Below are 14,033 nucleotides of genomic sequence, written 5' to 3'. Positions count from 1 at the left end.
GGCTATTAAGTCGTAATTAACTTGCAACATTATCCTGGGACATGTACATTTGCTTTCATTTGTAATGATATGATAATGATAATGATAATGATAATGTAATGATAATGATACCTTGTTGGTTCATGGATAGAAAAATAGAACCTTCATACCACGGGGTCTTTTTTTTTTTTTTTTAACATGCTGAGAGTTCAAATCCCTCCAGTGCCTAAATAGTCAGATGCAAGAAATCAGGAACCAAAATAGAGTTCAGAAGTACTACAAGTTTATTTTATGCTACTTATACACAAGAATCTAATCTACTAATGGTCAAGGAAAATTGACACCATAAGAGATCTAAGTCCACCCCCCCCCCACTTGAAGTTAATTAACTTCAAGTGGGGGGGGGGTGGACTTAGATCTCTTATGGAGGCATAGAGACTCCAAACTGATGATGCGTTTGACCCTGACCTCAGGCTCAGCCTAGTCATCTCCTACAGTAATATTACAATGAATTGATTTTTTTAAAATTTAGCACACCACATAACTTTACTTTCTGCCTTTCCTCTGTATTGTTTTTTAATTTTTCTCTTTGTCAGAGTAGATGCTTATGTGCTTTGTCCATGATAGGAGATAGATGGGGGATATACATCCCCTTGTATTTTCAGAAGTGGGAACATGACTTTAAACAGCAGACTTTACTGTATGACTCAAATTGCTGTTGTATTCTACACTTTTAAATGTTTTTACTTTTGTCTTGCAAAGTGTTGTGGAGAACGTGAAGGCTTGCACAATATCTGTGCCTGTGCGGTTGGCCCATGTTCTGCTTAAATATGGATGTGGGTTTCTTTTCCTCATGGGCCATCATACACCTTCCTTTTTTAAAATAAAAAACTATCGTGACAATTTTCTTAAGTGGAAATTTCTATACACACTCTTGCCAAAGCAGCCTATACCAAGTGTCAGTGCTTCGTTGGCTTTCTAATCTTTTCCCCATCTACCTGATTAATTCCCAAGCATTTCTCTTGCAAAAACACTGGAAGATAGAGGCCATATTGAGTTTGGTTCTAGTTGCAAAAAAGTGGAATTTATTCAAAGGAACTGTTGCTGTTGAGACCCAGAAGGCGATGGAGGGTTGTTGCATATGTTTTTAGTGTATGTTTTTTTAAAAATGATAGAAAAGGGAAGAAAGGGAATGCTATTTAAATGTAAGATGGGGCAAGAAAAAGGGGGAAACATAATTAAAAATAATAATAATGGAAAATAATCTATAAGTGAATTTTAATTACATTTCAAATGCATATGTTAAATAGTGTTTATAGGAACAAGACACACATATATATAAAATCTAAATCTAGGTATATAATTAAAGTAAAAAACCCCAAAGAAATCAGTATTACTTTTATTTGTAAAGGTACCATCTCTTCCCATTTTGACATAATGTCATGATCCTGATGTCACCTTGATGATTCTTGGATGGATCAGGTTGCTTCTTCCTTCTTTTCAACAGCTCTTGCTAGACTTTCAGTTGGGGTGGGATGTAATGGGAAAACCCCCAGAAAAATCTAGTTATTTGTGTGTCAAAAGTTGTCTTCCAGAACATTGATTTTTCAACTAGATTTCTTTGTATCAATCTTTATCCCATCTCGAGATGTACAGGACATCTCTGGGTCAGATGACTAGAAATTATACAATATCAAACTCTATAAACTTAAGAGGGAATCAACTTGGGGAAATAACATTTCCTAGATTGATGGCTTAAAAGGGAGAAAACTGAATTTTTTGAATGGGGAAATTTGGTAATCAAGAACAATGATTTGTTCTTTGATAAGAACAAAGATGTTGACTTTAATAACTGTCTAAATATATAAGGTGACATATAATTCAACATTTTCCTGGAAAAATATTGGACTTCTAGCAGTTTTCAGTGCAAATTATTGATGATTGAATTTACGAATGAGGTGTTATTTTATGAATTCAAACAGTGCCCTCTTTTGGCACTTTATCATAATGCCAAAGAAATTATTCAGTTTTAAATGCAATTTAATGTAATATAATCATTATTACAGTAAAATTTAGGAAATAACATGTTAAATTACTAAGAGTTCATACTAATCCAGTTCCCAAATGCAGTGTAATATTAACCTGTCCTGTTAGGGAAAAGACTTCCCTTAGCATAGAACTATAATATCTACAGTATCTATAATATAATAATATCTATAATATCTATCTAATATAATATCTATAGATGCTATCTATCTATAGTATCTATAATATCTATCTATGAAATACAGGCAACCCAAGAAATAACTCTTTCTTTCTGTGATCATTTATTTGCATCTTTACAATCCAGATATAGCAATGTCATATTAGCAGAATGGACAAAGAAGTTTCTTCCTCACATTTGTGTTTTCAAAATCTGCTTCACAGGTATGGGGATGTCCTGCAGTAAATTGGGATGGAAACACAATGGGGTGTGATGGAAAGGAAAGGAAAATTCGGTTATAAATGTTGGATTCTACTCATCTAGTCTTGGATATCACCCAGAATTAGAATTCAGATAAACTCAAATAATCTTGTAGATACAATTTTTTCACAAATTGATTTCTCAGTCTTGGAAAAATGAAGAAAAATGAGTGAGAAATAATATCTCTTGATAAATAAAAAAAAAAATCAAAAATTTGGAACAACAATTAGAAACTGAAGAAATGTAAAAGATGGTGCAGAAATAACCTACTACCGTTGATTGTGCTTATGCCCCATTGAAACCAGCTGACTTCAATATGATTGGCTGCAGGTATATAAAGAAATAAACCTTCTTATAACTCTCTTGAAGCTATAATAATTTTACAGACTAGTAAGTATTAGCTATAATAGGAATAATTATTAACTGTTAATTTCCCTTGGGTTCAGTTTGCAGTATTTATTACTATACAAGGCCAATAAACTTCTGATATACTTTCACAGTGTTAACAATAAGGAACTGCAGATAATAGGATAATAGATCAGTTCCATGTTATCATGGAAAACAAATCACCTACACTTTCAATTACTGCTTAATAATAAATTAATTTTAAAACAAGTACAAATGCATTTTTGTCTATTATAATGCTTTATGGCATTAGTATGGTATTTTTCACATAGCGCAAAAACATTATTTGAAAAACAAGTTACTTATCTGACAGGCATAAATAAATAAGTAAAACCATCTTTTTATTTTTTTGTATAACAAGAATGTATCGACTTTATAGCTTTAAAAGGAAGAGTTTTTCCAGCATCATCAGCTACAAAGTATTTAATCAGATTGTAAATTTAACTGAATATGTTGTCATAATATTGAAAATAAAATTCTTACGTTTTTCGCTTTCCCTTTTAATAATACTCTGTTTGATGAGCTGAGAAAATTAACTTGCAATAGGTATTTCTGGGAAAACAAACAAGGAAGATAGTTAACAACTATATTTTATCCTATGCCAACATGATTTTTACATGCTACTATTATTCTATTCATTTTCTTTCTCCTTTATACCCATGTATAATAACATTCACTATGTGACTAATCAAAAGTGTTCTATAATCCAATTTTGCAGTTGATTTGTATAGTTTCATATTAGGTAAAAAGGAAAAAAAGGAAATACATGTAAAACCATCTTTTTAGAAGAGACTTCTAGGCTGCATTTCAACTGACAAATGCAACATGACTAACCATGGCAGGGGGTCGTGCGTGCATTGCATTATGGGTGCAGGCAGACACGCACATGCGTGTGCGCGCACACACTTACTGCATGTGACGTAGAAAAGGTTAGCCATCACTGCTTTTAAGTATTCATGGCCCAGTCAGAAACATTCCAAAATCCAAAATCAAATGATTGAAAATGGCCTATCACTCTTCGCTATTCCCCAAACATCTCATGACAACCTCTTGACTTCCAAAACCCAAAATGAAATTACAAAATTATTTTATGAATGCCAAATTATTGCTTCCTTAAATCCATTATTGACTATTGCAACTTTTCAAATAATTGGTTATCTGGCATTTAATCTAACATCTTCATACGTTGGCAACTTTCTCTATCTATCACAGCTGGAACCTCTTCTTAATTTAATAAACTATATAAATAAATAATATAAATAAAATACTCCTTATTGCTTCTTAAGCACAGTAACTCATCAGAGCTTGATGATAATGATAATGATAGGAGAATAGATTTGATGCATATAATGATGAAAAGATACTTCACAATGTTTTATCACAGTGTTTATAGCTTAAACGTTTTATCAGATTTCCAAATTCAGATGAACAGAAGTCTAGAGCATAATATCAGGGGTGGGATTCAAACTTTCTAACAACTAGTTCGGTGGGTGTGGCTTGGTGGGAATGACTGTATGACTGAGCTTTTTTTTGCAGCCACCCCCTGTTTTTTGGGCCTTCTGGACCTCAGGGACGCCTCCTGGGGGGTGTTTTTTTGCTCCCAAGGCTTCCCTGGGGCCGAAGAAGGAAAAAAATTGAGCATGGGGGGGCGGCACAACACCTCCCTGCACTCCATTTTGGGGCCTTCTGGGCCTCAGGGGAGCCTCCTGGGGGGTGTTTTTGTTGTGCCCCCCCTACATTTTTTGCCTTTCTGGGCCTCAGGGAAGCCTCCTGGGGAAAGCAGTAAGTAAGCAAGGGGAATCCCGGCATAGCTGATCATAGGAACAGCTGATCGTTGGGAGAGAAAAAAGGAGAAATACTTTAAGGAGTGACTGGGCGGGGAAGAACGCAGTCAGCGATGTCGGGCATGTGCGCAATGTTGCATATGCGCGATAAGGACTGACTGGGCAGGGAGGGGAGGGGCGGGCAGAGAGGGGTGGGGCCAGCCAGGGGCACAATTTGCTGTTTCTCCAAACTGCGCAGAATCATAACAACTGGTTCTATAGAACTGGTCCAAACTGGTAGATCCTACCAGTAGAATCCTACCCCTGCATAATATGCTGGCCACCACAATACTTGAAGAAAATCTCTATAATGTTTACTTATAAACATGACAGTATTAAATGACACTAGAGTAGCTTAAAAGGAACTGGAAAGGATTGTAAAATATTTAGACTGAACAATTGAATTACAGAGTCTGTGGACTAAACCAGCAACATTTTTCCTCATAATTATTGGAACATTAGGAACTGCAACAATGCAGTTGTAAAAGCAGCTGACAAAGTTGAACTTATTTGATCTCATTTACAAAAAAACCAAGAACCACACATATATATTACGGTGATATTTGGGCAATTCTTCGGCTTTGGGATAAAGCTTGAATTGACCCTAAATTATCAGGGCAATGTTTTTCAGAAGAGAAATCATCATCAACACCACCATCCTTTATTTGCAATCTGGCTTGGTTAACAGTTTTAAAAAACTCCTGCATTTAGCCTTTGAAATGTTAATTCTACTTCCTTTCACAAAAATCTTTTCCTCAACTTTGTAGGTGTGTGAATAGGATTGTTTCACTATCTGAAGCTAAGACTCTGAATTTGAGGGCTGTTTAGTTTGTGAAGTAAATTTGAAGAATCAATTTCTGTTGATTTAACTCCTGATCAAACTGATTAAAGCTTGCTGTTCTTTTCCTTCAGTAACTATTCTTCTTAGGAACACCAAAACTTGAGTTTTTCTCCCTTCATTCCTAGCTGTGGTATTACAGGTTAGGTTGATTTATATAGAAGCTCTCTCTGTATAGATCAATGAATCTGGAGTAACAGATCTACTGTCAGAAGACTTCTAAAATAGCACACACACACTTCCCTGTTTTATTGGCACACACCATATGAAAGATCAAGTGATTAGCCAGTGTGAGAAAACAATTTTTATTGTCCGCTTAGTTGATTATGCCAAAGAATTATTTTCTATATTGTTAATGATTTACCTGATACAGAATTATTTTCTTTGTGGACAGATATAAGAACACATTCCAAATGTAATTGTTAATAATCAATGCTTTTATTGCTGCACACCATTCATTATTTGTAACAATGGATTGAATCACATTGTGTTTTAGTTGATTGCCTATCCTTAGTTTTATAATCAGTAAGATTTTTCTAGGACTATTTGTACTATAAAGTTGTACAACATTTAAATGGTGTTACATACAAAAGTTGCTTCTTTTCATTTTGTGGTCTTGCCTTATTGGTGTTTACTTCTTTTTTATTTTTATTTTGCTGTAATTGAGATCTCCATAGTCCATTATAATATGGGGCTTGAACAAAAACAGGAACCACAAACATTTTTATATTGGCAATGTCAAGTAGTAAAAATGGTTGATAAAATGGCTACATCTGATTAAAAAAAGAATTGGCATACGAGTACAAGTTTATTGCTATCAGTGACCTTGGGTTCTTTTCTTTCTTGATAGGTAGATATGAAACCGCTGGTGCGAAACTCTTGAAGTCTTATCAGAAATTAAGGTAAGGACAAGAAGGTTGACGTGTCCTACAGACGTTTGATGTAGCACTATGTGCGTATTATCCTGTGCAAGAAGCCTGTTGAAGCTTTTATTGGTAGGGAGTGTGGCTTGAGTACGCATTTCGTTGCCAGGGACTCTTTTTAGATACAGAACTTGTGCAACTTCAGGCATAGCAGCATTTCACAATATATGTATGTATGTATGTATGTATGTATGTATGTATGGTATTCAGCTTTGTTCAGGTATTTTCCCACGTCATTGTAGTTGTGCTTTTAAAGTTGTAGCAACGTTTCGGCAGAATCTCATCTGCCATCATGAATCTCATCTGCCATCAGATTCTGCCGAAACGTTGCTACAACTTTAAAAGCACAACTACAATGACGTGGAAAATACCTGAACAAAGCTGAATACCATACATGTAATACCAGCGAAAACTTAAGAAAACACACACACACACACATTATATATATATATATATATATATATATATATATATATATATATATGTGTTTGTGTGTGTGTGTGTGTGTGTGTGTATGTGTATGTGTATGTGTATGTGTATATATATATATATATATATATATATATATATATTCACTATGAAAGGATTTTTCAAAATGACCATCAGATCATTAGTATTTCTTAATACAGTAATTAACATGCTCTGATGCTAAGGAGTTTTACTCTCTCTCCTGAAAAGAACTCTGTTCCAACTGCCAATTGCCTCACATCCTGTTACCTCACATTCCATTAGCTTAGTAGCTCCACAGCCATTTGTGGCACTCAGGTGACCTGGGGACACAGACAAACCTCCATGTTGCCTCAGCGACTCTCTAAAAGGATGCAAACTACACTTCCAAACAGGAAGCTTCTTTGGCATCAAAGGTTGTAGTATTTTATTACCCACCATCCAGCTAGAGCTGAAGAAGCTCCTTGGATGAGAAGTAAAACATCTTCAATGAAAAACCAGAAAGTCCAGTTGCCTCCTGAAAAAAAAAAAAGACCTTTGGGACAAAAGTTGGAGGATTGCATTTTAAAACACTTTTGCTTATAGATTATATAGAAGAATAAGTACCTGCCTAGATGAACACAAAAATGCAGTAAAAAAGCTGGAACACACTTCCTTACTAGTCCAACACATGAAAGCAACAGGTCATAGCATCGACTTCAATGGCACCAAAACCCTAGCCACTATAGAAAACCCCAGCTACAGAATTATCAGAGAAGCCATAGAGATTGAAAAAAGACCTGAAAGCATGAATAGAAGAGATGACTCCACCAGACTGTCAGTTATCTGGAAGCCTGAACTCTCAAACAAAAAAATCTCCACACCACAAGCCAGGCAAACACCTGAGCACAAAGAGATCCCCCCTGATACCTCCAGCTCAAACACACCCCAACCAGGCACCCAGATGAAACCTAGCTTCCTAATAAATGATAGCCATCCCTTAACTCGGAGCCAAGCCTCACTAAAAGCCTCCAATACAGGAAACACAATGTTTCCAGCCAATCAAGACAAAGCTACAAAACAGACAGAAGATATTAGAAACACCAATCAAGCAGAACACAGCAAACTCCAAGACCAATAAACACAGACCAAGACTCCCAACCAATCAGGATGAAGAAAAAATCATTCTGGCACAGCGTAGGCTAGCACCAAATTTAAAACAGAAACGGCTGTGAAAGTCTGACTCACAGACAAACCCAATACACAAACAAGCCTGATGATGGCAGATAAGATTCTGCCGAACTGTTGCTACAACTTTAAAAGCACAACTATAATGATGTGGGAAAATACCCGAACAAAGCTGAATACCATACATACATATATACATATATACATGTATGTGTGTATGTGTGTGTGTGTATGTGTATATATGTATATGTATGTATATATGTATGATGGATAGATGGAAAGGAATGGAAAGGAGGAAGGAAAGGAAAGGAGGAAGGGAAGGGAAAAGAGGAAAGAAGGAAAGGGGAAGGGGGAAGGGAGGAAAGGAAAGGAGAAAAGAAGGAAAGGAAAGGAGGAAAGAAGGAAGGGAAAGAAAAGGAGGAAGGGAAGGAAAAAGAAGGAAAAGAAAGGAGGAAGGGAAGGGAAAGAAGCAAAAGAAAGGAGGAGAAAGGAGGAAAGGAAGAAGGAAAGTCTGGGCTCCTGCATAACCCAATCACATAGTTTTGTCACAAAACATGGGTATCCAGCTAGTTCAGATATATAAGACAATTCTTGGAATTTCTATGTCCAACTTTAGAAAGGCTTAAAATATAAGACATTTTTGGCAAAGTGATTCATGAAATCTCCACATCCAAATATTTACCTGGGGAAATTGTTTCAGTTTTCCTTGTGTTACCTTTCATGCCATCAAAAACACTGCTTTTTATCTCAGCGTTGTAGTCTAGCCAAGTACCTCAGTGTGGGTCTGTAATGATGGCTTTTTCTATAGCCACAACTCCAAGAACATTGGGGGCAGGGGAGGAGTAAAGGACATCTCTTTAACATTGTGGCCCTTGACCCTGATACTGTAAGCTGTTCTTGCAAAGTTGGTAAAAGGGATTAAGTTGTAAAGTTTTGTTTCACTTCCATTGAAAAAGTTAAAGGTTAAAAAGATTAAAGCTTAAAAATAAATACCAAGGCTAACAGGAATGTGACTGACAGACCACAAATAGTATTACATTTTGAATGTTGAAGGGAAATTGGGGAGTTGACTTTCAGCAAATTATTCAAAAATATTTAGTTTCAATTCTGATACCCTTTCCTACTGTTATTTAAGAATCATTTTAATATGAATTGAAATGCAAATGTTACAATTTAAATGTAACATCTTATTTTATACACATAAAACAAGCACGTTTTAAATGAGATTTCTGTGGCATTTCATATACTTGTCCTAAATGTTTCAATCACAGACATGATCTAAGTGACAAATGTCCTAATTCCACATCCCAAAGGTGCTTTTTCAAGGGGCTCTGAGTTGAAGAAGCTTCATGGATGAGAAATGAAACCTCTTCAGAGAAAACCCAGAAAGTCCAGTTGCCTCTTGAAAAAGCACCTTTGGTACAACCATGACCTGAATGAGTGAGAATTTCCATAAACATCCTAATTCTTACGATTTATATGGACTGTTTCCTAGTATGATTTGATTGCTTATTGTACCCTATGACTATTATTAAGTGTTGTACCTTATGATTCTTGACTCTTGACAAATGTATCTTTTATGTATACAGAGAGCATCTGCACCAAGGCAAATTCCTTGTGTGTCCAATCACAATTGGCCAATAAAAGAATTCTATTCTATTTTATTCTATTTCATGTTTCAATCACAGATATGATCTAAGTGACAAAAAAACAACAACACAGAATCTTTAAATATTCTTTGTAGGCTCCATATATTATTTATGATGAGTCTAGGTTTACCTAGGGCAAACCTAGATTCATGGTAAATAATATATGTAGCTTACAAAGAATTTTAAGCATTTCTGATGGGTCTTACCTCTGAATGACCAAGCTATGTTGTACTCATATTAACATCATGGGTAGGTAACATGTTTAGGCCAGAAGCGGGTGGATCTATGGTCAAAATGAGTGAGAAGTAGTAGTAACTTTCAGGCAGCAGAAGGAAGACATTGGGAAGCTGGGGAATATATTTTTCTTACCATTTGGACATCTTATTAGACACTTGAACGAATGGTTTACATTCAGTGGCAAATATGAGGGTAAAATTAGCAAAGTCTAATAGGTTATAGGTGCCCTCAGATGTTACTAACATGTTGTTATGTCCACAAGGAAGTGTTATGACTGCTATTCTTCATGTTGACTTTAAGAGGATAAAGTTTGGGGAAACTTCAGCATTATTGAAAAACTGATAATATTAGTTTCAAACAGGGGTGGGATTCTATAGGTTCGCAACTATTCGCTAGAACTGGTTGTTAACATTCTACGTAGTTCAGAGAACCGGTTATTAGAAAAAATTACTGGCCTAATCCTGTAAAGAAGGCAGGAAGGAAACATTCTGGTGTTGCTTACAGAAACTGCCTCTCCGTTAACATTCGTTAACATTACATTCTTGGCAGGAGTAGACTTCCTGTCTCAGGAACTTCTCTGGAGGTTTTTTCCCCTCCTTTGCTGGTACTTGGCTTGTGTGGAGTGACCATTCAAAGTTACAATGGCACTGAAAAAAGTGACTTATGACCATTTTTCACACTTATGACTGTTGCAGCATCCCCACAGTCATGAGAGGCCAGGCGATGAGATGCGTGCCTCGATGTGAGTGATATTGAGCTGGCCACGCCCACCAACTAAGCCATGCCCACAGAACCGGTTGTTAAAAAACTTGAATCCCACCTCTGGTATTCAAACCATCATGATAATAGCTTCCTTTGCTAATGCCATTGGGGAAGCTGTGAGAAGAAATGTTTATCCAGTCATGAGTAGATAAACAATAGGACTAATGGACCGATAAAACTATTCCAAACTAAGGTTCCATGTTCCTATAAATCTTAGCTCAATCTTAGCTTTCTCATATCAAGAAGTAATTCTTGTTCTTTGAACTAGGAAGTTACTGTAGGCTGAGAAGATTTATCTCCTACGTTTTACCTTTATTTCATTTTCTTAGTTCTTCAATCCTTTGCAGCCCTTTAAGTTTCAGGTGGAAATTTTAATGTATTTAATAGCTTGATACTTGGTTTCTAAAGCTGGTTGTTAATATTAATAATACAAAATACCAAACATGCACAATGAAGAGAAAGCAGTGTATTTTGTATAGGTAGTCCACAATTTGTGACCCCAATGGAGTCTCAAATTTACATTATTAAGCCAGACAGCTGTTAAGTGAATTTTATCCCAATTTATAAGCTTTCTTGCCACAATTGTTAAGTGAATCACTGCAGGTGCTAATGTTAGTAACGCAGTTGTTAGGTGAATCTGTCTTCCCCATTAGTTTTGTCAGAAGGTCGTAAAAGGGAATCAGATGACTGAGGAACATTGCAACTATCATAAATATGAACCAATTGCCAAGTGGTCCTGTGACCATGGGGATGCTGTAATGGTTGTAAGTGTGGAAACTGATCACAAGTCACTTTTTTTTAACATCATAACTTTCACTAAATGGAATGTTGTAAGTTGAGGACTTGCTGTATTGTATTTTATGTGAGTAAATTTTTATTATTATTGTTTATTCTAAATATTGGATGCAATATCAGTGTACGCTAGAAATTCCTGACTTCTAAAATTGGGGATAAATAATGAAATGTAAAAGAGACAATTTTGGAAATGTAGCAGATATATTTGCCAATTGCTTTTTTAATGTTCTTTTTCCCTTAAAACTCTTAGCAAAGTATCAGTGATTCCTCCAACTCCTCCACCTTTTGCTGAATTGACCAATAGAACGAGTATATTGGTAATGTATCACTCTGCATTTCTGTTTGACCAATCACCTACTTACTCATAAAGCTTTCAGCTAACATTGATTTTATGCTTAATGTGTTTTCTTTAATCTTATGTTTTTTTTTGTCTGATAGTTTCCAGAAACTGATCTCTATGCATGTTTAATTTTTTTTTAGCCTAAAGTGGTAGGCATAGCTATTAATTTATATAATCATCCATGTATTAACTATTAAGTATGAAATAGGGAAGAGACTAGATTTAAAAAACAAAAATAGATAGGAGTACCCTCTCTCTTTCTGCTGATCATTTTTCTGCCAAGTATCTTCCAATGTTAATCATGATCAGCCAAAGAAAGTGAGTGTATCTGAGAAGGAGGCTGCAGTAGCAGATAGAAATCCACTATTACTTGGGATACACCTGAAATGCTTCAACCGAGACTACACTGGATACAACTGTATTTTCTGTAACTATTTTCTTGTCCACTAGTGCGTTCCTAGTCGGTGTTCGGCTCACCCTTCATTTCATTTCAATACTGTAGACATTTGTTTACTCTTCTTGTCTGGAACAATAACCATGCTGTAGTCATTTTCTGTAGCAATTTCTTCCTTAATCTGGAAAGGAATTAATTTTGGTTGCCTTTTGTTTAGTCTGAACTTCTTCTGCCACACTCTGAGATATTACAATATAGTCTTTCCTATTGCAAAATAGAAGTATTCATAGTTTATTCATCTGTCTCATCTTTATGATAAATTTAATTTAATTAAATGAAATTATTTGGTCTGCGTTACTTCTCTTCAGTTTCCCAAGATTAGTTAACAGTACATACTCTGCAGCCAGTTTTTTTTTTCTTCTGAATATAAGGCAGGGAGCAATATTTGAAATTCCCATGAGCTAACCCTGAGTCATGCCATTTATCGTGATTGATTACTTGTTATTTGTTGCAATTGGGGAGCTTTGATTCCCATTTTAAGCCTTGCATGCCAAATAAAAATGAGTGCCTCATTTTGGGTAAATATTTCATTTGAGTTAAAATGGATTTACATTTTTTAATGAAGAGAATAGTGATTAATTATTTAAGTAAAGTAAGAATGTGAAGTAAAGAAAACCAGAAAGCTGATTCTATCATAGTGAGAGAATTTACTGTATTGGAACTCTTAGATTGAATCCTATTTCCTGTTTAAATATTTTCAAAAATGAAATATAAAATAATTATAATAATCATTTACCATATCTGAGTTGCAAAAATTCAGATGGTTATTAGATGGCAGCAAAGGGACAAAATGTAGTGGTTATTTGTTATTTTGCAACCCAGACTGGAATGTTGGTTGATTTATAAAATTACTATGGTAAACACTGTAATCTTTTAAATACCAAAGGACTGGACAGTATTTGATTTTTGGCATGAAAGCTGGCTGGGTGACTTTGGGCCAGTTGCTGTCTTTCAAACCAACCCACCTTATAGGGTTATTGTGTGAAAAATAGGAGGAGGAAGGAGTATTAGGTAAATTTGCCACCTTGAGTTGGCCAAAATATTTAAAAGGTGGGATAAAAACATAACAATAAAACGCAAGCACGGGTCATCTCCTAAATGCTTGGACACAAAAATTATAGTTCTGTTTGCAAGTTTGCACCTGCGCGTCCTTGACAGTTTCAAAGAGATTATATAATCCGGGAAACCTTGAGAAGATAGCTCCATTCTATTTATGTCTTTTTGTCTCTTTGTCTTTCAGGAACTTAATCCAGGTTTCCACAAGTCTATGGAAAACCTTTTTCTGTCTTTTACTACACATATCAAAAGTAAGGGTCTTTACTATTCTGAAATAAGATGTTGTATTAAAAGGATAGGTGTAGTCATCTGGTAGCTAGAAGAATAGTACTGTATTTTACTATATATCTTTTGGATTTGGGGGAGTTAAAGAAAGAGATTCCCAACCAGTATCAAAGGTGCAGCTGACTGAATCTTAGAATCTGGATTGGAACTTCAAATTTTGTAGTTTACAAGGAACTGTAGCTTTCCTGCCTTTCATTCCCCAATGTCATTTCTCAAGAAAATAAGAACTTCTCATCTGACAATTCCCTTCTAGGCAGAATCTAAGGTGTCCATGACACTGGATTAAAGTGTTTCATTATTCATTAACGTGTATTAATAAATTCTAGTGAACTGAGTGAGATTCCATGAGAGACTTTTCCATGGATAAAAAAAAAAGTTTGTTCAAATATATCAATTTTTCAGGTGATGA

At 35.4% G+C, this 14,033-nt stretch overlaps 1 protein-coding gene across 1 annotated transcript in view; it reads left to right on the top strand.

Moving 5' to 3' along the window:
- Positions 1-14,033, top strand: part of SYTL3 (synaptotagmin like 3) — a 33,878-nt gene that overhangs the window by 8,026 nt on the left and 11,819 nt on the right. Inside the window, exons 5-7 of the mRNA XM_026675259.2 lie at positions 6,360-6,411; positions 11,740-11,806; positions 13,524-13,590. Of these exons, the coding sequence (XP_026531044.1) occupies positions 6,360-6,411; positions 11,740-11,806; positions 13,524-13,590 (186 nt within the window). The remainder of the gene's footprint in view (positions 1-6,359; positions 6,412-11,739; positions 11,807-13,523; positions 13,591-14,033) is intronic.

This window comes from Notechis scutatus, chromosome 1 (genome assembly GCF_049901735.1).
Source record: "Notechis scutatus isolate UNSWTSFEM ecotype Mainland chromosome 1, rNotScu1.2, whole genome shotgun sequence".
Taxonomy (NCBI): Eukaryota; Metazoa; Chordata; class Lepidosauria; order Squamata; family Elapidae; genus Notechis; species Notechis scutatus.
Note: the sequence above shows the minus strand (reverse complement) of the source record. Positions and strands in the feature narration are given on the sequence as shown.